Genomic DNA, 24,641 nt, shown 5'->3' with positions numbered 1-24,641 from the left:
CACCGTTTCCTATGAGAGGCAGCAAAGTCGGGGCTTTGGAAGGTGGAACGGGGTTCAGTCTTGGAAGCATTCCATTAACTTGTTTCAACCTTTCTAATTTCACTTGCTCCATCCATTTGGTCCCTGTCATATTCCTCCTGGCCTGTAAGCCAAGTGCTGTGGTGGCTGTGGAAATGGTAGAGTCCATGATTGGGGTTTCATCGATGACACTGAGGTCTCCTACACTACCACCACCGGTCAGAGTAAGCTCGATCCCATTGTTGGAATAGTTGCTGATGGGGGACTGTTCGCTGCTGCATGTAGACTGACCACCAGGGCTTGGCTGAGATGTCTGTTGGAGGGAAGTAAGAGACAAAAGAGTGTGAGGATTAAGCAATGTTAACCAGAGCATTTGTGCTAAAAGAAGGTCTAAATGAAGCCAAAGATACAGGTATAGAAAAGTTCAGCGTTGAATGATGAGTGTTCATTCATACAGAGACTTTCTAGATACTGCCTTTAACTGCAGTGAATGGCATTGTAAAACACAAGACTAAAATCCGCTTTCACACGTTGCTGGTGGTATACAATATATTTCCATAAGACATTTATCCAAGTTATTCCCAGAGTTACTTCTGTCACTTCAAGCCATTTGTGAGCAGGTACGGATGGATACCCTACTTTGCTTATGTGTTGTTCCCAGCTGAAGCTGCAGCTCAGAAAAACCAAACCAGAATTCAGCCATGTTACAAGGTATTAGTTTACACTGCTAGGCTTGCAAACAAACAAACAAACAAACAAGACTCCAACAACATTGGAATTTGGGTTTTTTTAATTAGACTTGTGGCTAAAGAATGTAAGCATTTTCCAGGCTTAAGGCTCATTGTTACAAGCAGTGGTTGGCCTGAAATGTTGGCATGTAATAAAACAGGGACAAAGCATCAGTGCAAAAAAATACTGTATCATATTATCAACATCCCATGACTCTGGCAGCATCAGGTCTAACTTATACCTCCTCTTATACCTAACTTCTACCACCTCTGCCCTGAATCAAGAAGGTAATGATCCACTAAACCAAATCCTCTGTTTCATCAGAATTTAAGATTTTAAGTGCAATAATTTAAGTAGACCATACAGGCTGCTAATCTACAGGGATATAAACATGCCACAATAACATCTTTCTTAACAGGGAGTGTTCCCTGCTGCTCTAGCAGAATTCCTGCTGTGGGGAAACACAGTCTTGATTTACTTCTCAGACTTTTTATAAAGTTCTCGCAAAAGAATGGGAAAACTGACAAACTGACAGACAAAACAGAGGAAGACAGACACAAGTCTCTGGACTTAACATCTCACTGTAAGGTTCTATCAGTGTGATCACAAATCAGTGGGGCATGCAGTATCATTTTGCTCACAAGAACAGTTTCATGTAAGTATTTAACTTCTGGAGTTTCTGATGTGGTTTTGTTTTTTGGTTTTATTTTTTTTTTCTGCCACTCTGTGATCTTTATGTACATTTTACTGAAAAATGAGGTCTAGAATTTCTGAAGTGGCAGGGCCAACTCTCACTTTAAACATCAATGAATGAAGACACAGATTCATGGCACTACTGTAGTTTCATATGCCCCTAAGGAGTCCATTTGAAATTCAGTAACTATTTTATTATTTCTGACTTGAATGATGATACTTAAAATTTATGAGGCCACACTGAGCAAGCTCATTTCCAAATCCCGGCCATAGCAGATTTGGTGACAAGAATAGAAATAACAGTTATTATACGGAAGAAAGTTTGTGTTTCTGGACAATAGCTTCATGCTGTATGGAAGGAGAGCAATAGTGATCAGAAGGCTGTTCTTGTAGCACATGTCAAGATCACAGTGAGGTAGGGTACAGAAATAAGAACTGTATTATGCAGGACATATACTTCTAGATGTGCAATACAAAAAAAAAAAAAAAAAAAAAAAAAAGGGATGTCCAATCTAGAGGGAAAATACAAAGACATTTCTGAAGATATTTCACCAATATAAGCCAAATTTTTCACATGTCAAGTGTTGCAAAATGCTCACAACAAATTACAACTGGGAATGTGCTTGATGGATTGCACATTACTAAATAAAGGAATGACTGAACAACAGGCAGAAGACTAAAATAAAAACATAAATAATGTTGCAATAAGAAAAACAGCAGAAAAGTTAAAATGCCCTCACCTTATTACCCACTGTCCTTAGGAAGTTAGAATAAGACATTTAAGAGCATTAGACAGAAAAGACATTGGATTAGTTGAAAACCAGAAAATATACCCTAGTTTGTACATGCAATGAAAAACAAGAATCACAGAATTATTTTTAAAATATAGTTTTCAGTGAGAAATATTTAATACTATGTAAGCTACAGGCATTAGTACCCCTCTTCTACAATTTTTCCTGCTAAAACTGTGTTCAACATACCTCAATACTGTTACAGGTTTACCTAGCAAAGCAAAAGAGATTTTGTTCCTTTGTACTAAGGTAGTTATCACCAAAGATGGCAGAGGACCTCCTTTAGACTTCAGAAGGAGCTTACTCTCAGCCCTTCTAAGTTGTTGAATTCAGTATTAATACTGAACAGTATGAGCATTAAGTCTTAGGCACAACATAACAGTAACTCATATTTCAGTGAGTAATCACTTTGAATTGCAGCATGATTAACAGTATGAACAGAATTTGGAGGGCTTGTATTTGTAGTCCCCAAGGGCTGGATACAGATGAATCACAGACCCAGATGGGGAAGAGGATGGAGTGGCTCCCTTTGAATTAACCCTTGTGAAGAGGGCAGATGGCACATGAAATTCAGGCAAATAAAAGAACTTGTGTATTTAAGATAGTATCTCAAAAAATGGAATACAGTCCTTTCAACAGTTTAATGTGATACATCAAGGTAAACCAGAGAGAAGATCTGCAGACTGTCAATTCAAGTTGATTTAGTTAAATTTGGATTAGGTTAAGTTGATTAAGTATCAGATAAACATAAGAGGTCACATCACAACAGATATGTTATTAAAAGATGCCCTTCTGCTGCGTAAGAAAGTCAATTAATCCTTCTTCAGTTTGATCCATCACCCAAAAGCCTCCAGCCCCTAAAATCTGATTGCTTCCCCACGTTCTTCAAAAATTATCATCATCAATATCATCATTTTAGTAATTTGGACTTGTGGCTTGGTTTAGTTTGGTTCTTTCTTATTCTGGCTTTCAGCCTGCAAGATTCAGATTCACCATCTTTCTTCTGGAAACAGAAGGAAGGGAAATTTTTTTTATTTTGTTTTGTTTTGAATGAAAACTCTGATTTTCTCATACTATGCAGATTCCAGAAGATGGAGTTTTTAAGAGAAACAATTATTGTGGCAGTTGCCAGCACTGCACTTATTCCATATTACACAGATTAGATGTAATCTTTTTATTTTTTATTTCTTAGGCTTTAAAAACATTTTACAATGTAAACACAGAAGAAGACCTCACAAAACCAAAATTTGTGAGCCAGAGTTTACAGACTTGAGCATTTCATAAAGGGATTATTAATTAGTTGCAGGAAAAAAAGGACAAAGGGAGTGGCACGGTGTATTGCATACCATTGGTTTTTCTGACTTGACTGCTTTCACTTGGAGGCATTCTTCACGCTTTGAGGTAGTGTTGCTGAGGTCCTTCTGCTCACCAATTGCACCCTGAGTCTGATGGCCTGGTGACCGGGTCTGAGAGTGGCTGCCTGGGTCCCTCGGTGGCGGAGGCCGTGGGTGGATATCTCCCCGCTGCTTCTTGGTGACGTGTGCCTCCGGGCCATGCACGGTCTTCACGTGCTTCCGGAGAGAGCTGGGGTCTGTGTAGCGCTTCGTGCAGCCCGGTATCTTGCAAACATATGGTTTCTGACAAGACACAAAACCCACTGAGATTTAATTCCATGTGGGATGCCTGAAGAACTCCTTGGAGCACAGCTGGTATCACAGCTAAACACTTTCACAGCGAATTTGTTACCTAATATATGGCCTCTACAACAACTGAATCATAGAGTCGTTTGGGTTGGAAGGGACCTTAGAGATTATCTAATTATCCATTCCCCTCCCAACATGGGCAGGGACCCCTTGGTCAAAGCCACATTCAAACCCAGCCTTGATCAATTCTGGCATAAGGCATTCACAGCTTCTCTGGGAAACCTCTACCAGTGTCTCACTAGCCTCACAGTAACCAATTTCTTCCTTATAACAAATCAAAATCTACCCTCTTCCAATTTAAAGCAATCACCCCATGTCCAATCCAATTGTCACTGCACCTAGTTAAAACCATTAGTTCCCCTTGGTTCAGAAGGCAGCAAATAGTGCTGCAATTGAGGGCAGAGTCTCTCAAGGGTGAGCACAACTGGCACAGCTTTCATTAATCTTAGCAGAAAAGTCAACTCAGCTATGGCATTTTATGAAGACTGGTCTAATTTTCAACCCTGTCCCTTGCTCTCAGCAGTTTGATAACATTCTCAGTATGCCTAGTACCTACTACTTGACACTGAAAGGAACAACTCCCTTCAAAAGATGCTGGGCCATTTGTTCAGGCAGAATTAACTGAGGAAACATTTTTTTCTGGCTCCTTCAGATCACCAGTATGAGGTCAAAGCATTAAGATACAGTGCCATGAACATTTTCACATTGCAGCAATATATGCACTAGCACCATTATTACTGCTACTAGTGTAACTCATCACTCATTTTTTCAGAAACCACTTTCTTTATCTGTGAATTTCTATAGCTCACTGAGCAATGTAGAATAAAGTAAATTTATTGTCTTATAAATTAACAAAGCCTTTGTTCTTGTATTATGAGGGGATTAAAAGGAAGAGCTGAGCACTTACTAAATCCTTTAATTGCCTTGGGAAACAAAGTATTGTTCACTCACTTTTATTACTGAATTGTTTCCAAGAAACTACTATTTTAAAGGGTTTTTTTCAAAGAATAGAAAGAGACCCTCATGCAGAGTTTCTCCAAGGGCTTCTCTCTCTGCTTACACATGGCACTGTGGAGCCTTTGACAAATACAGCTTCGTCATAGCTATCTAAGGCCTGAGACTGCTTCCACTAACATCACTGGAAAAAACCCTCCCATTTACTTGAATAAGAGGAAAAATGAGCAATTTAGAGATTATGTTGAGCTACCGAGGCAGGTTTTCTCAAGTTGCTATAGAAGTCCAAGTCACAGAGCTCTCCTCTGCATGAGTAAGGCATATCATCATCAAGATATGCCAGCTGCTTTTAAAACTCTCTGTAGGTTACCCCCCTAAAGCCAAAATGGCACTTCAAGCAAGTGCTGAATTTGGTCAGAGCTTTTCACTGTATTCATATCACTCCACCAGTATATGTTGCCCTAGAAGATTAGCCTGTTTTGGTGTGAAGTAATGGTGAAGGAAATGTTTCATTTGCCCCTGTGGCTGCACCTATCAGAAATCATGTGTAGCATAAAGTTTCTCTGGTTGACTTACTGTTAGACACAAAATTCTGATCTTAACACAGGGGCAGGTCACATCACTAAGTATGAGAAGGTCTAACTCACCAACTAGGCAGCACAGACTGGTTCAGAAAGTGAATGAAAAAAGAAAGCTCAGGCAGCTATTGGCAAGGCTTGGCAAACTTGCTTCTACCTTGGTGACCATTCAGGAGATCACTGCAAGGCTTCAAGTGTCATTATTAAGTGGGCTGCTGAAAACACACGTGGCAGGGATCAGAAAACTCAGAGATGTGCAGTGCCCTCTGCTTCCCTTGTGACTGAAGAGATGCTGCAGGGAAGGGACTGGAAGAAGATGAATTCTCCCTGGAGATCTGCTGGCCCTAGTGTGTGCCTGCCACAGACCCGACAGCCAGCTAGAGAAAGATACAACCTGTGTGGAAATGGATATAGCTGCTATAGTATGTTCCTCCCTTCCAGGACTTCCTGGTTTAGGCTAGAGGTGAAGGAGGAAGAGAGTAGACTCTGAGATGGGAGATTCAAATGATGTGACTCTGTGCAACCTGAAATGGGCCAGTAAAACATGGATTCCTGGAAATGGAGACAGCAGTAACAGGAAACACGGTAGTAATGAGGTATTACACTCAGAGTTTGGGAAACAGCTGTGACTGCCATAGCTTGTTTCCTTGAGAAAGGTCATATTTCCTCTGCTTCATCCCTAGTCCGTGAGGTCTGTTCAGGATGGAAAGCAAGAGTGAAAAAGGCCAGACAAAAAGGAAAAGGCGTAACTCAGAACTTAAAAGGCAACCCATGCTTTCAAATGTGGAGACTGTGGCTGTCTGCAGCACCCCAAAGTATGCTGGGGAAGCTGCCTCCCAGAAGATGCCTGGTGCCAACACAGGCGTGGGGATGGGTCCAGGCACTCAACAAACCCTTCCAGCTCCAGAGGGAAAAATGATCCCAGCTTTACAGAGAAAACAGGATCTGTCCCTGGTTAATGCACGTGTTTCCATTAGAATACCTCATTCAAAACTCTCCTACACATAATAAAACGCCAGGTCTGTATGACATACTGTGCTGGTAAGAGCTGTCCAGAACTTACAATGCTTTCAGGTTGCTGAGAGTTGCTATGCCTGTCCTCTGTAATACAATGCTATGTCCACACTGTAAGTCTGTTCAACAATGAATTATATTAATCTTTTGAAGCTGTGCTTACTTACTTCATTGGAATGAGTCCTGTTTTGGTGCTTGGCCCTGTCAGAGGCATTGGAGAAAGCTTTGTTGCAGCCTTCATGTTCACACACATATGGTTTCTCTCCAGTGTGAGATCTCAAGTGCGTTTTCAAGTTTTCTAGTCTGGAGTAGGCCTTTGTACAACCTTCAAACTGCAAACAAGAAATAAGTCTGGTTTAGTTTTAATCTTTGGACTTGCAGGAAACAGTAAAAGTGGACTTACAAAAGTTGCAAAATTTTCCAAGCCTTCATAACCTTATCCGAGGTAGTTTGGATTTGAAGGGTTTTAATTTTACCCAAGCAAACTCCACCACAGCTCAAGTTAGAATGCTTTCAGCATTATGTAAATCTTCTCTCACAGGAGAGCACAGTATTTGTGCGTACTTTGACTAAGACTGAAATCCATTGCAAAGCCATCAGGAGATTGGTGGCTAGCATCAGTATCAAGCTCTGTAAGAGAAAGTGCCTTTAAATAATTAAGCAAACTAAACCCTGTTTAAAAATGCCTTTTGGGGCATTTTCTTTGTACTTTAAACTTGAGAAAGCAGGCCAAGTCATCTGGGGAATCCCCTCTACTAAAGCTTTTGTCATCTGGTTGTCCTGGATAACACAGCAGACATGGCAGTCTCTTCTCCACAAGAGTCTGACAGGTAACGGCTCAGGGAATGCAGCACTTGTCCTGCTCTGTTTGTTCTCTGCACAGCCCCAACTTCACTGTACAATCCTGGAGTAAAGACCCCTTTACTTACAGTGCATTTGTGTGGCTTCTCCCCTGTATGTCTCCTCATGTGGACCACCAGCATATATTGGGCTTTGAAAGGTTTCTGCTCTCGGGAACAGTCCAGCCATCGGCACACAAACTCTTTCTTCTCACCATGTATGTGGTCATTGTTGATATGCTGTTCAGGTAGAACAGAGGTCACATCTTAACAGAAATACAACGTCAGGTGCAGCCTAATTGTAATTTCGCATTGGAAGAGCACCAGAGATTCAGGTATGAACCAGGTTCTTGTAGTGCCGAAAGATCATCTGCACTTCCAAGTGACCACAGGTTTCAAATTATAGATCCTACTGGAGGTCCACTAAGGCCCAAGAATTTTTTCTACTGAGATCAACAGGCTTTGGATCAGGCCTCAGGCATACAAGCTGATAAATGGATCCTGAATAATCTCATGCACGGTTCCACTTCTGTAATTCACATTGGGTACTGCTTTTGCAGAGCAGGGAAGCATTACTTAAGTGCTGCTCAACATAAACAAGGTTTACAAAATTAGGCCTTTAGAAACATATCCTCCAACCTCAAAAGTCAACAGAACTGCTAAACCAAGTTTCCAACCCCAATTTTAACTCACTTCCTGTTAGTCATATTTTCTTCCGGTAAATGTATTTAGTTCAGTAAATGTACAGAATATGGTGTACACTGTGAACATAAACTGTAAGTACTGAAGCATACATCAAGTCAGGTTTTGCCATTGCCAAGTCTGGCTCTGTCTGAATGTTTGTGGGATTGAGAGTGGCCCTGGCCCTGTTGACTAGTAGGCACATCTTTCTGTGGTCAGTGTCATCCATGTAGTGCATCCAGAAGCAGGACAAGTCTGTGTACCTTTTACTATTCCACAAAATTAGCTTGCTCTGTTTCTTTCACTAAGATCTAGTTCAGAAAAGCATTTAAAAATGGATTTAATTCTCTCTGTTCGAATGGAAACAGGCAGGTGAAGCAGGGCCAGCATCAAAATAGGTTTGTTTGTTTTTTAAAGTTTAACTGTTTGAATTATTTTTTTTTTTGCATAGCTTTGGAAAATAAAAGGAATGAAAACTACACCTGGACTTTCAGAATCTTTTTTTCCAATAGAAGCTACCCAACTAATCTCCCAGACTCTCTTGGAGAAATCATTCCACACTGCTGTACTTCTGTCACTGTGCCACTAGATGGCTGTATTACTCAGGGAATGACATTATTCCCACAAATGTACCGCCAAAAAAATCTTTCCAGTTTTTATTTTATCACTGCACAGGGATGAAATCTGTATCTGCTCCATAATGGGCCCACAGAAAATGCCAGCCGTACAGAAACTCAGTAGCTCATACTGGAACACAAAGAAAACAATCCCTATCTTTTCTGAAGTATTGAAATCAGTCAGAAAGTCACATAAAATCACATATGTTCAAAATTATGCGCCATCACCATGGAAATCAGACATCCACTGCCTGTAAAAGACGACAAATTTTTTCCTGAAACTTTACTGCCATTTCCTTAAAGATGTTTTGGGGCACAGGATGCATGAACAAAGCAGAGGTGCAGGGCAACATGCAACTTGTAATCTGCCAGAGTAAATGTTCCTCTGCAGATCTGTAGCTGTTCATAATACACACACCTGTGCAAGAAGCACACACATGCCCTGTGCTATGAAATGGCATCAAAGGAGTTCAGTGAGGGTGATGTGTGCTCTTTCTTGAAAGAGAAAGAAGTAACTGGACAAAATGAAATCCATTCAAGTAATTCATGGCCAAATCTCTCTGTAATCATTACAGACTGTGTGTTATGTGGTTAAACCTGCACAGCCACGAGGGGGATGGAACTTGAGTGTGTGACACAGGCTTTCCATTTGATACAAAAACCTCAAGGCTGGATCAATCACTCCACCACAGCACCTCCTTCTACCTCCTGCTGTGCGGACACTCTGGCACCAGGAAGGCTCATTCAGAGAAAATCTCCATAGGACAGTTTTTTCTCTTTGTCCCTGCAAATCAACTCGCTCCCTGCACTCCAGACCTCTAGCCTTTAACAGCATGGGAATCCTCTAAAACTGACCTTTCTCATGGGCCTAAAAGTCCTTTCCTCATTCCCTCCGCAGCCCAGGCTCACTGCAGCAGCTGACAAAGCTTGCTGAGAGTAGTGATGAGCATTTGCCTCTCTTCATTACTGGCTTACCTGTCAAATATCTTGCGATCATCCTCTGGTCTCTCACAACTGCAGCCTTCCATACACATTTCCCCTGCTTTCCTATTCAGTCAGTCCTTTCCTAGACTCTCTGATCTTCCTACAATCAAATCCCTCTTTGTGCTGTTTTCCCTCATTGCTCTGATGCTCAGAGTGGCCCTGAGAGCTCACTTGCAAATCCATCTCATTCTCATACACTTACTCTGAGGATCCTCACCTTTAGGGAAAGCCTGTAATAAATGAGCCCGTGATCTGCTAATCTGGGTAATTCATTTGGTTCACAGGTGAGCTGCTTAATTGCTTTGTGCTGAGGGGTGATATTTTAAGAGACCTACAAACAAATCCAAATACTGAAAGGCGGGTCTGGAGGAAGACACTTGCTAGACACAAAATCAACACCAGCAGTGCTCTCAGGTAAGGAGATTCACAGGATTTGTCATCCTGAGATTCAAACACCCTCACTTGCTCAAGTTATGATGAGAAAACTTGTTAGTCATCTGCTATGGACATACAGGCAGAACTACACAAATGCAAATCATGAACTAAATCTACACTGGGATTTTTTACCATTCTGATTTGGCAGAAAGAATGTGCAATTTTTGCAACATGTTTAAAAAGAGGAGGGAAGTCTCGCTGTGCTAACAACACCATTTAGAAAAGTTCAGAAGTTTGTGAACTCTGGAATTCAGGTTCTTTGACTCAGATAATTACCTTTGGATTTTACACAGTGTTTTTGGCTCCCTGGTCTCTATTATGAGAGGAAATGAACAGTTTTGAGCTTGTAAAACAAAGAACAGTCAGGAATAAGAGTATTATGCAAAGCAGAAGCTTTAGTACAGTACAATAAGGATTTATGGGGTTTCAATTTATAATCTGTTTGTAACCTTATTACACCCATGAAATGTCACATTCCAGGGACTAGATCAGAAGGATTTTTTTTTTTCCTGGTGAAATTGAATTTTGATGCAGTTTCAGGGTGTGAAAAGGCTTTTCTTTTAATTTTGTGGGCCCAAACCTGCAAGTTTTACTTATGTCTGTAATCCTTATTACAGTAAATAGGCGCATGAAAGCCAATGATATTACTCCCTAGTGTCAGGTTTGCTTGCATAAGGCTCTGAAGCACTTGCTCTGTATTATTAAGAATTTCTGACCTGAAAAAAAAAAAGCCCCATTAAATGCTGGAATTCTACAAGCTATCTCCCATTGCACACAGCTCAAAAAGCTGCTAAACAAGGGTCATTTGCAGAATACCAGTCACTTTCATGCTACTTCAATGCTTATTACCAAACCTCTGTTTGTCCTAGCTCATTTTCTTTTCTTCAAAAAATGTTATTATCATCCAGTTCCAAAATACCCTAGAACAGAGGGTGCTGATCTAAATACTGATTTTGGTCTCAGAATGACCTGCCTTTGAAGGAGGATGCTCTAAGATGGATTTCAATTCTGGAGCATAAAACCCCACCAGATTAATTTAAATCAAGGCTGAAGTTCACCTGTCATCTCTACTGGGCTATCTCAAAATCCAGGTGTAACGGAAAACTCAATCCACAGTATCCCGGAAGCATAAATGATTACATGGTAAGAAATACTATTAAAAAGGGACCACCCTAAATCATGCATGTTTTCATATAATCCATGCCAACTGTACATTACTTGATATTGTAATAGATGAAATGAGGTGACGCTGAAGGTAGGATCTGCAATAATCTTAGTGTTCCATTTCCCTACTCCAAGAGGGTTTTTAGAAGGAAGAAGAATCTGCACACATCCTAGCTGACTGCATGGCACCTGTCAGCTATTCAGTACATAAACAAAGGCCAAATGTGCTCTGACAGTAGTCAAACAGCAGGAGGAAAAGCTTCTCTATACCAGTGGAAAAGCTTAGGAACATCAGAAAAAGAATGTCACTGCAACTGAGATTGCATCTGAAAGCAAAGTGCTATTTGGTGGCAAGAGAAGAATACTCTGAGAGAATCTCACATTTCTGTTTTCTAACCTGGACACGCTGCCCTAGAGTGTGGGAGAACACTGGGAAAAGACCATGCTGTATTGGTATAATGTGCTAAGTTAATGGCAGAGTGAAAGACATGTCACCATTGCCAAAATTAGGTTAATTTCAGTTATACAACAACAATTTCAGATTTTTATCTTCTGAAGTTATTTCCCTGTATTTAAAAAAGTTAAAAAGGAGGTGCTAAATAACTTTTCACTAGATCTCACCACTGACATTAAGCAAAGGCAGCATGTAAACCATCTTCTAGCACAAATCTCCCCCTGTACTGGACTGTCACAAAAAGCCCCTCAAACAGCTGCTGCATTTGATGCATAGGGGACAAAGTGCTAAAGGTGAAGAGGCATCACAGTAGAATGGCTGCTAAACACAGCTCACCAGCAGCTGCACAGGAGAGCTGTGGAGCCCACAGAGAGGACATGTGCAGAGGCTGTGTCTGGCAGTACCTGACTGGATAGCTCTGAAGGCTGGTTTGGAAGGGGATCAGCTGTCCCTGACCTGCAAGTCCTGGAGGGAACACTTATTTCTCTGTTTTGTGTACAGAATGTTCATTTGTCCTTAAGCCCACATACAGTTAGAAACATGTTCTTGGTCATCAGGCCCATCCTCTCACTATAGCAAGTCCCACTGCACATAATCCTGGTCATGAACAGAGCTTCAGCTTCTAAGTACCTTGGTGATCAGCTCCCTCTGCTCCCAGTGGAACGTGCTTCTAGGAACTCACTCTTCTGCTGGTTAGCAACTAATTTCTAGCTTCGATTTATTCACAGCCAATTTATATTCATTTGTTCTCATGCCAACACTATCCTTCAGCTCAAACAGCTCTGCTTCCCTGCAGAGTGTTCAGTTCTCTCCCTTCCCCACCCTAACTAACTGGCAGACAACACTCTCCTCTCTGTCTTCATTTGCTGGATTAAATAAATTAGTTCCTTCTCCTCTTCAATGACCAAGTCCTTATTTCCCCCTTAACCTGCTTTGGCTTGAGGTGGGAAAGTCTGAGTCCCATTTGTCATTTGGTTCCCAGATTCCCAATTGCCACTTTGAGGACTGCACTAGTCCATCAGTGGCTCTCTCAGCCTCTTCATCTACTCCAGTACAACTTCAACCTTCTTGAACAGAATAGTGTGAAGTACACCAGGGCTCACCAGACTTGGTGTAACAGAATTTAAACTTCCCTGTCACCTCTTAGGTGTAAGTGTAGATCTCGCATTCACTTTTAGATTTGAGACTATTACGAAAGCCTCTGAGTACCTGGTAGCTTGTAGATGTACCTCTCCTAACAACACACTTCAGAAAATAGTATCTTCTACTGTGGCCACAGTTGAGGCAGAAACTTAAGGCCCGGGAAATCTAAAGGCCACATTCATAGATGTATTTAGATCTCTGATTCCCACTAAAAGTAGCCACATGTTCACAAGTGGTGTGCATACTTCTGAGGTTCTTGACCTACACAGTTTCCTGAGATACCCAAGTGACTGCAAAAAGAATATCAATATTCAGAACAGCAACAAGGCAGCCCTTAAGCAAGTCCCCAGGCCTGTCTGCTCCCCAGGGATGCAATAAGCGACTCATCACTGCTCCTTGTTACCATTTTAGGTAGTCAGGCAACTGAGAGATGACATCAGTCAGGCTTCCCTACCATCTCATTAATATCTTGATAAAGGTTGACTCCATGGTCCAAAGCAAGATGAACAGACAAAGGCATTGTAAAAAAGTCAGGATATAAAGGAGGTCCTGGTGAGCCAGGAAATCTCCCATGACAATAGAAATCTCATTGTGAGGAGGAAAAAAATGCATCTCCATGAAATCCCCAGCAGACTTCTCGGACACATTCCAATCACTGCAATCGAGTCTCTCTCTAACCTCTGTGACTCTCTGTTAGAACAATGCATGCATTTTAATTTCCTCTTACCTGATGGAAAATAGGTACAGATCCTGTCTGTCCTTTCCTTACTAAAGATTTTGCAGCCACAACCAGGCTAAACAGACCCAAGAGATCAATGTCTCCTCCCTGCTGCTCAAGTTGAGAGTATACTTTTGACCCCATGTCTTTAGGGTGGCACAAGTACTTAAGCCATTTTTAGTTCCTGAGATGGAAGAAGCACTTAAACTGCTTTAAGCCCTTATGGTGGCATAAACAATTGAGCTGGTTGCAGTTCCCAAAGCCAAGTGGACGCTACAGCTACACATGAAGAACTCTGCACTTCCACACAGGCACATGCTTGTGAAGAAGCTCAGATAACTATCTCTCCAATCCTGCTTCCTTTCCTTTGGATGCACTTATTCCATTAGAGTTCTCGATGCTGTCTTTCATACTTTATGGAAGATTTAAGAAATACTGTTGTGACAGACCTCTGTTAACTCTGATTAGCAGCATGACAATTCATACAATTTGCTGATCTGGCCCAAAGCAGGTCAGTGCCTCCACAGTCTTCACACCTTTACTAAAAGGGAATACACACACTTAAGATCATCTGGATCTTAGAAACACTGCACAGCAATTTCCTCAGTGTGTAATAAATACACTGAATAGTCTGTGCACTGCATTCCTCATGTCACAGTGTTTGATCTTGTCACTCAATCTCTATACTTAAATTTCAACATTTTCCGCTATCAACAAATGAAGCCCCATGCTCACCCTACATATGGTCATGACTGTAAACCTAAATGAAGACTAGTGCATGCCACATTCCATAATCATGTATTTTTGGGTTATATGTGAGAGGTGTGTGGCTTTTTAAAGAGCTGTAATGGTTTAACACTAGCCAACAACTACCTACCAGCTTCATTCCCACCATTCCCTGCCAGCAGGATGGGGTGAATTGGGAAAAGGTAAAATAGGTTGAGATAAGAGTAGTTTAAAATCCAAAATAAAAACTATAATAGCACTAATAATGATAATGATGAAAAGGGAGATAAGAACAGGGACATGAATAATAGCCAATAGAAACAAGTGATACACAATACCCTTGGTCACCATCTGCTCACTGATGCCCAGCACGTCCCTGAGCAGCAAATCGTCATCCCAGCCAAACTCCCCTGGTTTATATCCTAAGCATAATGTCCTGTGGTATGGGATATCCCTTTGGTCAGTCTAGATCAGCTGTTCCTGCCTGTGCACCCTCTCAGCTTCTTGTGCACCTGCTCCCTGGCAGAGCATGGGAAACTGAAAAGTCCTTCACTTAGGGTAGGAACTGCTCAGCAGCAACTAAAACATCTGTATGTTATCAACCTTATTCTCATACTAAATCCAAAATATGGAATGTACCAGCTACTAGGAAGAAAATTAACTCTATCCCAGCCAAAACCAGGATAAAAGCATGCAAAATTATATATATACAGCAAATATTCATAACACCAGTGTGACTAAAAATGAACATTTTTAGAACATTTTAGAAATGTCCTAAAACTCATTAAAAAATACTCATACCCATTAAGAAAAAAAAAATTACTACATAAAGAAAGTTTCAGTTAAAAAATGGTTATTTCTGAAAGGAGTGAAGCATGTGGAAAATGGGTAATGTAACTTACCTATTTTACAAACGTAACATTTGAACTCTGTGTCTGTGACTGTTAATACTCAATTATAAGAATAAAAAGAGACTCCAGTCAGCACTTCTGCTGAATTAATGCTTGAAGCTCATTTATTACTGTGCTCTTCTGGATACCCATTTCTGTCCATTGAGAACTGGCAACAGCAGTCAACGAAGAAAAGGAGGAAATCAAAATTAGAAGCCCAAGTAAACTGAAAATTATGATGATTTATAAGTTGAGATAACCCATATAAGTAGAAGGATGGGATGACAGGCATAGGAGAAGGGCAGCATAGAAACCAAAGGCTGGAAGAGAGGATGGAAGCAGTAAGGAAGTAGGACTCCAGTGTCTGAAGGAGTATTCCCAAATCAATGGTAGACTGAAGGGAACCTCAGATGTTGCAACAAACAATTAGAGTCAACAGCTTTCTTGGACCAGCACAGCTGCCACTAGGAGAAGACTCGGTTTACAGTCATATGTAAAAATTTAGTAAAGATCTGGGGTTCAGTGCAACACATGGACAGAGACTGTCGCTGTTTCATGGGGCATACAAGTTCAGAAGCAAGGAATGCACGAAGGCCAAGAACAATCAAACTAATAATAACTACTGAACTCTTGCATTTTGTAGAGTTTACTGTACACCTGAGCCGGAAGCATCTTGTTGCCTCAAATGGTGTTTAAGCAAGCCATGGTGAATCAAATGACTTTTTACATATGGGATTGGGTAAGTCTTGTTCTCTGAATATGAAACTGTATTACTAAAAAAAAAAGAAATATGCTAATTCAAAGGACACAGCTCACCAGGACTGTTTGTTTTTCACCTCCCTCTTTCAGCTGAAAATATAGGTCTGATTATTTTTTTTTAATCTCTCTGCCCTAATAACAGCAATTCAATTTCTAAATCCACCAGTTAAAAATTATTTTCTTTCTGCTTCTTTTGTTCTCTTGCAGTAAATCCTGTAGTTGTCTTCGTTGCCTATCAATAGGTTAAACATATCCAACTTGTATGTTTAAATGCTAAAGACAGAAAAGTCCCCATGGATACGTCAGTCATTGGCTCTTGTACAAAGAAAATACTGTATTTTGCTCAGAAGAGCTTTCTGTGGCAATTTAAACACAGTGAGACAGACACAATATCCTGGAGAGAGGAAAACCTGCCTTATTACATTCCTGACCCAAGAGAAAGGATCTGCCCTTAGGATATAAAGAGAATCAGTGGGGGGAAAAAAAGAGAAAAGTTATCTAATCCTAAAAATAAAGACAGTCGTTCATAATACAGCATGACCTTCTTTTAGTCTCTGATATAGCAGTTATCCAGTATGGATGTGATATGGCAATACCAACAGGGCACACACAGCTTTCTTGCCAGGCTGGGAACCAACTCCCTCAGCCTGTATCTGTTTCCAGGTTTTGGACAGCCTTTTGGTAGACTCTGGTATATTCTGTGGAGTGAGTGGAACTTAAGGGATATTGCAGGGATTCTTTCCCAATATGATCACATCTTGTTCTTGTTTCATTTAATATACATATATTCACGTATGCAGTACAGTTAAGTCTGTTAGCAGCAAAATGCACTCCATCAAGGGCAACGTTTTACAGTTCTCCCTTGAATTCCTGTGTTCAGAGCATGCAGCTCTAAAGCAATGGGCAGAAACTGCATCTTTATCTGCTAAACCTGAAAGTCTAATAAATGAGATTCTGCAAAGATATCAGCATAAATGTTGTGGACATTAACCATTCCAGTTTTACAGTGGTAGGAAAGGTGTTTTGATGACTCTCAGGTTTGTTTCTTCTCTAATGTTCTCTTCCATAACTCTGTCAAAAATCAAGTGCCTTGTTTTTCTTGGAATGTGCATTCTTGTATTACTAGCTGGGACACTAATAGGTGAAGCTGGTATGGTACAAGAATTCCAGCTTTCTTTACTCCTTTTTTTGTTCCAACTGTAGAGAAGTAATTTTTCAATGCATGCTGTCATGATAACGGGGTTTTACTATCTCCTCCAGCAATGATGCTTTGTAACACATGTACCTTAGCTCAAGCAAGGTATCACAGCTTCCCTATTTTAGCAATGCTATTAAAAAAAAAAAAAAAAAAACAAAACAATCACCTCAACTTCTCTCTTCAACCACCTGCCCAATATGTGACCTGCCCAAGGACAGACTAATTACATTTTTGTGAGGAGGTTGCAGAAGTGTTGCAGAAGGAACTGATAGTGGATAACACAAGCCAAATGCTCAAGCAACAGGGATGTTTTGGTTAAATCTCTGCTCTCCAAGGTGGAGACCTACTCTCCTGAGAACTGCTGAAGCAGGGAAAGATGCAAAAGGGTTAGATGAGGATGACAAATTCTTGGCACACTGGGATGAAGGAGCCTGCAGATCAGAAGTGCCCCTGCAGCGCTCTCGGAAGAGTACAAGGGGCCAACCACAAGATGAGTGCTCCTGGTTTTTCTCTCAACACCTTTTCCTTCCTGCCTGCTGTCTGCAGTGCTTCCCAGCTCTTCTGGCTGCTCTCCCTCCCAGCTGCCTCTGCCACAGTGCTCCCTGTACAGCTCCTGCAGGTTGTGTTACACAGTCCACACCACTACATGGGTGCTGGCAAACTCTCCTCCAACATCCACTTGCTTCAGGATCTTTCTTGGTGCAGACTGCAATTGAACACACAGGCTGAGAGCTGCTCTGAGCACCTGAGCTGCTGTGCTAACTTCACAAAAGCCTTTGCTGTAGGGTTTTTCCTTTTTAAAAGGCAACATCTCAGGTAGAACTCCATTATAACTTTCAACTTCACCAAGACTTCAGCAATGCACAGATTCACTTTTACAAAAATTAGTGCTTATATGTGTGTGATAATTTGCCTCACTTCTAGTTTTATTAACGCTCTTCACATTCAGGTTCCCCAATTACACCTACATTTCACCTGTCTTCTATGTAAAGGTCATATAAGAAAAATATAGGGTAATTTGGTTCCTGCAGCAAAACAAGAGCCCCAAAACAGACTACAAAGGAGAAAAGCAGAGGGAGGAAAAAGACAGGTGAAGTGTGTACCAGTGATAGAGAATTCAAACTTGGCTTGAAGGACCAGGGCTGGAAGAAGAAAGTTGACAAAGGCCATTTGCTGAAGGATTTAAGACCCATTGCTGACTATATGATCAAACTGTGATGTTGATCTTTACAGTGCAATAGCAAATGAAGGTGATCTTCTCCCAGATCCTATAGGCTAGCCCTGCACTGATGATCTTCAGCCTGTTCTGCTTGCTTTTCTCATTTTTCTCCATCACACATGCATCCAAGCTCTCCCCACAGGCTTTCCGAGAGGTGGCTACAGGCAGGAATTCTACAGCTTGAGCTGCAGGAAGGACTGCCTTCAGCTTTTCAGGAAACAACTTTTCAGCATGATTGCAAAGAGGTACAGTGCCTGTTCAAGTCATAAGCTCAGAAATTCACATTGCAAAGAGCTCCACATCCCCCTCAAATCCATTACACGTTCCTCTCTCAAAATAGCCAAAGTAGTAGTGTACAAATAAAGGACAGGTTTCCCTACAGTTGGATGGGGAAGAAGCTAAAGACTGGCCAAACATCTGCCCTTCTTTCACTGGTTCTAAGACTGCCACTGAATGTTGCCTAGAAAATGTATTTCTGGTACCTTCTAGGAGTGGCTGAATATGGAAGGAGAGAAAACCACCTGAGGCTCAACTTCAAAATTTTCTGCTTCATGATCTTTGCATTTAAGGATAAAAATCTATTTTATGTGCAACTGCTAGAGAATTTCCAGGAAAACCATGTTAAAAATCTCCCTCACAGGCGACCAATGGCTTACTCTTCTTTACAAATCTGAAGTCACCTATAGCTGTGTACAATCTTTAACAAAAACATACGAGACTTACCTTAAAAAAAAATATCCTGGAAAATTTGAACAGCTCAACACTTAGCACTCCTGCAGATGTTAGTACAACACACTTAAAAGCATATATTCTATTTCTGGATTTTTCTCTCTGGCAAAGACAGACCACAGAGGACTCCTGCCAGCACACATGAGAAGGAAGTAATCATAAAGAGGCATTACAATAAGGTATTTCATCTTATTTGCAAATAGTATGAAGAATGAAAATACCGTTCCTGGTTTTGACAGAAGCACACCAGCACACACAAGGCAGACCTAAATAGTTTGGACGTTTTCCCACATTTCTGCAGAAGACAAAAACTGTAGGCCTCTTTCCTGCCACCATAACTCATCTGACTTCAATGGAAATCAGACCTGCTGTATATATTAAACCTGAAATTAACTATTCTTCCCCCATATTGTTTGGCTTTGACAAATTCCAGCCATTGCTCCTGGCCAAGATGCACAGATCCTGGTTCAGTGAGCTGCTCTGCTAACATGAGCTCTTATGACAGCCTGGAGCCCATTAAATTTGATTGGTCCAAACACACTGAGCTCTCTGCAGGAGTGGGGTTTTAGCAACTCTTCTAGTTAGTTATTGAGCTGTGGGTTCAAACCATGCTAGAAGTAATAATATTCTCCTTTAACACAGGGCATGTTCACAAGAAAATAAAACTGGATGAGGCTCCTAATCTTTACATTCTACAGCACAGACCAGAGTAGTGGAGCCAAGAAATAAAAGCTTAAGAGTAAAGATGCCTAGAGAAAAAAAAAATGGAAGAAAGTACCCAGCAAAATACCCCAACAACTGGTGCAGCAAACAAATGTATAAAGACAGAGGTATTTTATAAAAATGGTAAGGCTGTAATGACAAAAATCTGTTAAAATTTATACTGCCTTTCAGTTCACATGTTTGGAAATACACTGGAACCAGTTTAGAATCAAGAGGCTCTTTGCATTAAAATGTAACTGTATATTACAGCCGCTTTATAAAATTTCGTATTGGCAGAGACAAACTGCTTAATCCCATGAACCAACTTAGAAATCTATGAAAGGCTATAGCAAGACAAAACAAGGAAAAGATAAAAAGTACCATTTTAACATGATTTTGAATTTTTCCAAACTCCAGGAGTGGTACAATGTGTCATCTATCTATGCAGAAAGATTAGCAAAATATTTGATCCTTTACAAAAATGTTAAACCTCTGCCTCTTTTACTGAAAATCCTTTGTTCTAAAAGGGGATAAATAGCAAGGTAAATGTCAGATATTTCAATGGGATCTGCTTTTCAAGGTACGTTAAGCATATGGGCACTAGCACTAAGCATGTACATAGGACTTGCTGAAAAACATGCACCTCCTTTGGTTTAACATTGGACCAGATTTTGTAAAAACATGCACTTTCTTCTACTTTTAGTACTTTATTAATAATTACAGCAAGCTAATACTGACCCACTTAAAATTAAAAGAAAATATATTCCTCAGCAGGATCTTCCTGTGTAAATCAATCAGTAAATCTTTCTAATGTTTTGTAAAGAGAGCCCTTGTACTTACCACATGGACACATAGCAATTGTTTGTATGAGTAAAATAGCAATGCCTTGTCTGCAGAAAGAGATTACTGAATAACAGCTTTTTTTCAATAAATGCACTTAGTGACTCCTTATACATAAACTATGAAAGCTGCAGTTCAGGTTAGAGATAATACCTGATCCACATTTTTCAGTGAAAGGCACTAAAAACCTCTATAAAAACTCAAAATATAGTAACTTAAAAACATGGAATACTTTTCACAGAAACTAGAAAGAAAAACCCTGGCAGTGATAAGCAACACCAAAATATTTAGCAATGTATGTTTTAACATATATTTAATCACAGAGGAGATCCCGGTAGAGCTAATCCAGTCTCAGTAGCTGACAGCAGCAGCAGTGTGTTAAAGTCACAACATCACAACTAGACTGGAGGAAGTAATCGGGGCTCTTCCTCCTAACACCTCCAAGAAAAGTGTTTAACAAGCTTCACCACATGCAGCAATTTATTGGTGCTCTAAGATTTCCCTTGTTTGTTTTTTTTACCAGACATCCACTTAGAATTTCCTTTTTGCATCCATACTAGGCTTGCAGTCCTTTACAGTCCTGCGCTGCATCTAAACATGTATGTTTGAGCTGCTGCAATAAAAAATGTGCAGGATCTCAGTAAAACATGGGAGTATCACCTAAACACTTAGAAAAGAGTCAACATGAATTTTTTTTCTGCCCCTGCATTCCACACACAGACTTTAACTGACTTCCAGTGAACTTAAAAGGGCTTTTGGTAGCTAAAAATCAATCCCAAATAGTCTGGTTTACCAGACTATTCTCACTGTGGCACCATGTGAATAGGACAGACTTGTGCTGGCAGTCAACCTCAGAAATTTGCAGCAGCAAACCAGAGGGCAGTCCTGTATCTCTGTAACTCCTCCTCATCCAGAAACTTTTCAGAAGTGCAGCCTGGCGCCTCCAGAATGTCATATAAAACACACTTCTTTGTTCATGCTTTTTTTACTAACCGTAAGCGTCGGAATCCCCTTGGCAATTAATTTCCTGGCTGGTAATCCCTTGGCTCTGATCCATGCAGAGAGTGGCTGCACTGGAGGGAGGGAGTGCAAGGCACATGCTCTGACTTTGCAAAATGAAGTGGTTTCTTGATTTAAATGACAGTGGCCAAGCATGAAGACTCTTTACTTGCCCTGCATAATGCAGTAAGCTCAGCTCGCAGTTACACGCTCTTTAAAGCCGAGTATAATGTGGCAAATGCTCAAATACTGCAGGCAGGGTTTTCTTGGTCATCTGAGGCAATATTACACATAATACAGGCACAATAAAGAAATGTAAACACTACCCCAGTGGTAGTGAGATGGAGGAATTGTACAACACATTGTTCAATAATTAGCACTGATAACAATTTAATGGATACAGCTTTCACTTCACTTTAAGAAAACTTACACTAGCAACAACAACAAAATCACATCCACAGTGTATTAATATTCTCTGCTATCAGCTCTTGTACAGAGATGCAGAACTCCTGTGGCAATCCTGCCTGATGCTGGTAACTGGCAAAACACTCTACAATGAACAGACCAGAGCTACAGGAAACTTCTCCCTAGCAGCCAAGCCAGGTGGGCTTGATCAGTTCTGACATACATCTGTTGTGTAAGGTATTCAGAAACAAAGGGACACAGAAGCTCCTATAAGTAGCCAGACTCTCAAAAAAAAAAAAATTCACTAAGTTTCCTTTAGTTTTAGACAAAGGCTTTCACAGGAGAAAGAAAGTTGGTACCATGCTCACATGTGCTGTGAAGAGCGAGATATTTTTAATTAATTCAGCCTAAAGTAATGCAGTTTTAAGTAATGTGCTCCAATCATGAATTCCTCAAATTAGGAAGCATCAGAGCTAAACAAATACAGGAAAGACACTTGTCCTTCACACTACAGAAACCCAAAATAATACACCACTACCCTCCCCTCCTGCAAACCATACTAGACCTCCCTGGACGTATTCAAGGAGTGTTGACCTTATCTGGCAGGAATCACTTCAGAGGTAAGGTGCTAACCAGAAGCAAAGGATGGACTTATCTGTACTGTGCTTCTCTCTGAAAATTTAGTGAGTGCCTACCCGCTGCTGTGCTGCTGCTGTTCTGTCTTTTCGTTCTTTCTCGGCACGTGTAAGAGAGGATAAAAGCCTAATGGGTGTGAGTGTCAGCACAATATAAATTGCTGCAAGAAAAAGCTTGATGCATGGCTTGGGATCTGAAAGAAGAATGTCCACTATTGTTTGTGATTATGGATCACATCACAATCTAATAGCAATTTTTATTTAATCAATAATTTCCATGCTGAACAGACAGCCCTGTTACAGAGAATCGACAAGCAAGTACTGATAGCGACAAGGCTTGTTATTAATCTTTACCCTGCCAACATTTCAACCAAACTACTGTAAAAAAGCACCACCAAGATGGATTTAGAAGTAGGTCTTTGTTTTGGGTTTTTTTTCTGTCTCTTTTTACTCTTTTTCTTTCTCTCTCCCTCCCTCTCTTTCTTTATCTCTTTCTTCCTTTTGCTCCTCTTTTCTTTTTAGCTACACAGTCCCATTAACCTTCCCCCTTTTCAGGTATGTAATGTTTCATACACTTTATATTCGAAGTTTATTTGAAAAACCTGGGGCTTGAATTGCACAAAAAGGCAATTCATATTAAGCAATTTCACAAATCAGTGGGACCTAGCCCAGTGCTGAGTGTTAGCCATTATAGGCTAATAAATCATACTTTCTCTTTGAGATGTCAATCGCCAAAGTGCTTTGTAAAAATGTTGGCATCTGTAATTCAGCGAAGCTTTTTCATCTTGAAATAAGATGCTCCAGACTGATAACAAGAATAATCCTCTCTTGATCAAAAAAAAAATCTGCATTTTACCAATTAAAGCTGCTGCCAGAAGCCAAACGGAGCAGCACTGAGACTCCACTGTAGTTTATCTCTGCTAAACACAAGGAGGGATACAGTTGGAGCTTTGTTTCATTTTCAGCTTGACTACTTTATCTCACAGAGAACTGCAGCATCTCAGCCCTGCGATACACATAAGAATGGTATATGCAGACCTCATACCTACAGTGCAAGCCACCAGAGGACCCACTCCTGACAAAACAACCACCCATTCATTTTATAGATTAGGTACTCAACATCTAAAAGAAAATTCATGCTCACACTAAAGTTTAAGCACGGGAAAATACTAGACTTGTTTCCCCGTGATAAAAAGCTCATCTGCTTTTCATTTTTCTTTTTATTTCTATTAAGAGGTTACACAAACAATAGAGACTGCAAAAATTAATTCATTCAGCCCAGACTTTTCAAAACCAAATGCAGAAACTTCCCTCATGCCTGTATTTAAGTTGCCTGTCTTTGACTCCATTTGTACATGCTGATCTGCCACTTCTGTCTCAGAAAAGGCACTTCCACATGCAGCTGAGCCAGCACTCACAGATTTCTCTTATTCCCAGGACTGATTTACTTTGGGTCGATTTTTTGGTAGAATATGGGTGACAAAAGCAGTGCAGAGACACACCACACCAAACACATCAAAGTAGATCTCCCACTGCTTTACCCTAATAACACAGGCTATGTAGCATCAAGACACTTAAAATAAGAAAGGCATGAAAAAGTTGAACAGAAAGAACAGCTCTGTCCAGGTGAATATGTTTTGTCCTGGCCCATTGGTCAGGACTGAAAGGTACCTGAAGTCCATGTATAAGCAAGCCCAGCCCTCCCTGCAGCGTTGAGGCAGCAAAATTCAGGCAGGGAGGGACTTTCCTTTTCTCTCTTCTCCATGATATGCTAACAAGAGTCAGGAGGCGAAGTGTCAACTGAGTTTGCTGCTTTACTCTTGCCTATGTGTTCGTCACTCAGTCAGCATGGGCTCCCCTCGGACTTGACTGGCAGTTTCTTATCCTACATTTCTCTCCAAAACTGGAGGTCACCAATAAAATAGCAGTAACCTGGCAAAGTTCACCAGCTGAGCTCTCAGGCAAACACTTCAAGTAAGTATGTATATCCACCTAAACAGAGCTGTGTGATTAAAGCATGGACC

General features: G+C 40.7%; 1 protein-coding gene across 2 annotated transcripts in view; it reads right to left on the bottom strand.

Annotated features, from left to right (window-relative positions):
- Positions 1-24,641, bottom strand: part of GLI3 (GLI family zinc finger 3) — a 185,066-nt gene that overhangs the window by 4,384 nt on the left and 156,041 nt on the right. For both annotated transcript variants that reach the window (XM_062498054.1, XM_062498063.1), the window contains exons 10-13: positions 7,410-7,559; positions 6,648-6,812; positions 3,578-3,868; positions 4-331 (exon numbers count right to left, since the gene is read on the bottom strand). In XM_062498054.1, coding sequence (XP_062354038.1) covers positions 4-331; positions 3,578-3,868; positions 6,648-6,812; positions 7,410-7,559 — 934 coding nt within the window. The remainder of the gene's footprint in view (positions 1-3; positions 332-3,577; positions 3,869-6,647; positions 6,813-7,409; positions 7,560-24,641) is intronic.

Source organism: Cinclus cinclus, chromosome 1, assembly GCF_963662255.1.
Source record: "Cinclus cinclus chromosome 1, bCinCin1.1, whole genome shotgun sequence".
NCBI classification, from domain to species: Eukaryota; Metazoa; Chordata; class Aves; order Passeriformes; family Cinclidae; genus Cinclus; species Cinclus cinclus.
This window is presented reverse-complemented; position numbering and strand designations above follow the sequence as displayed.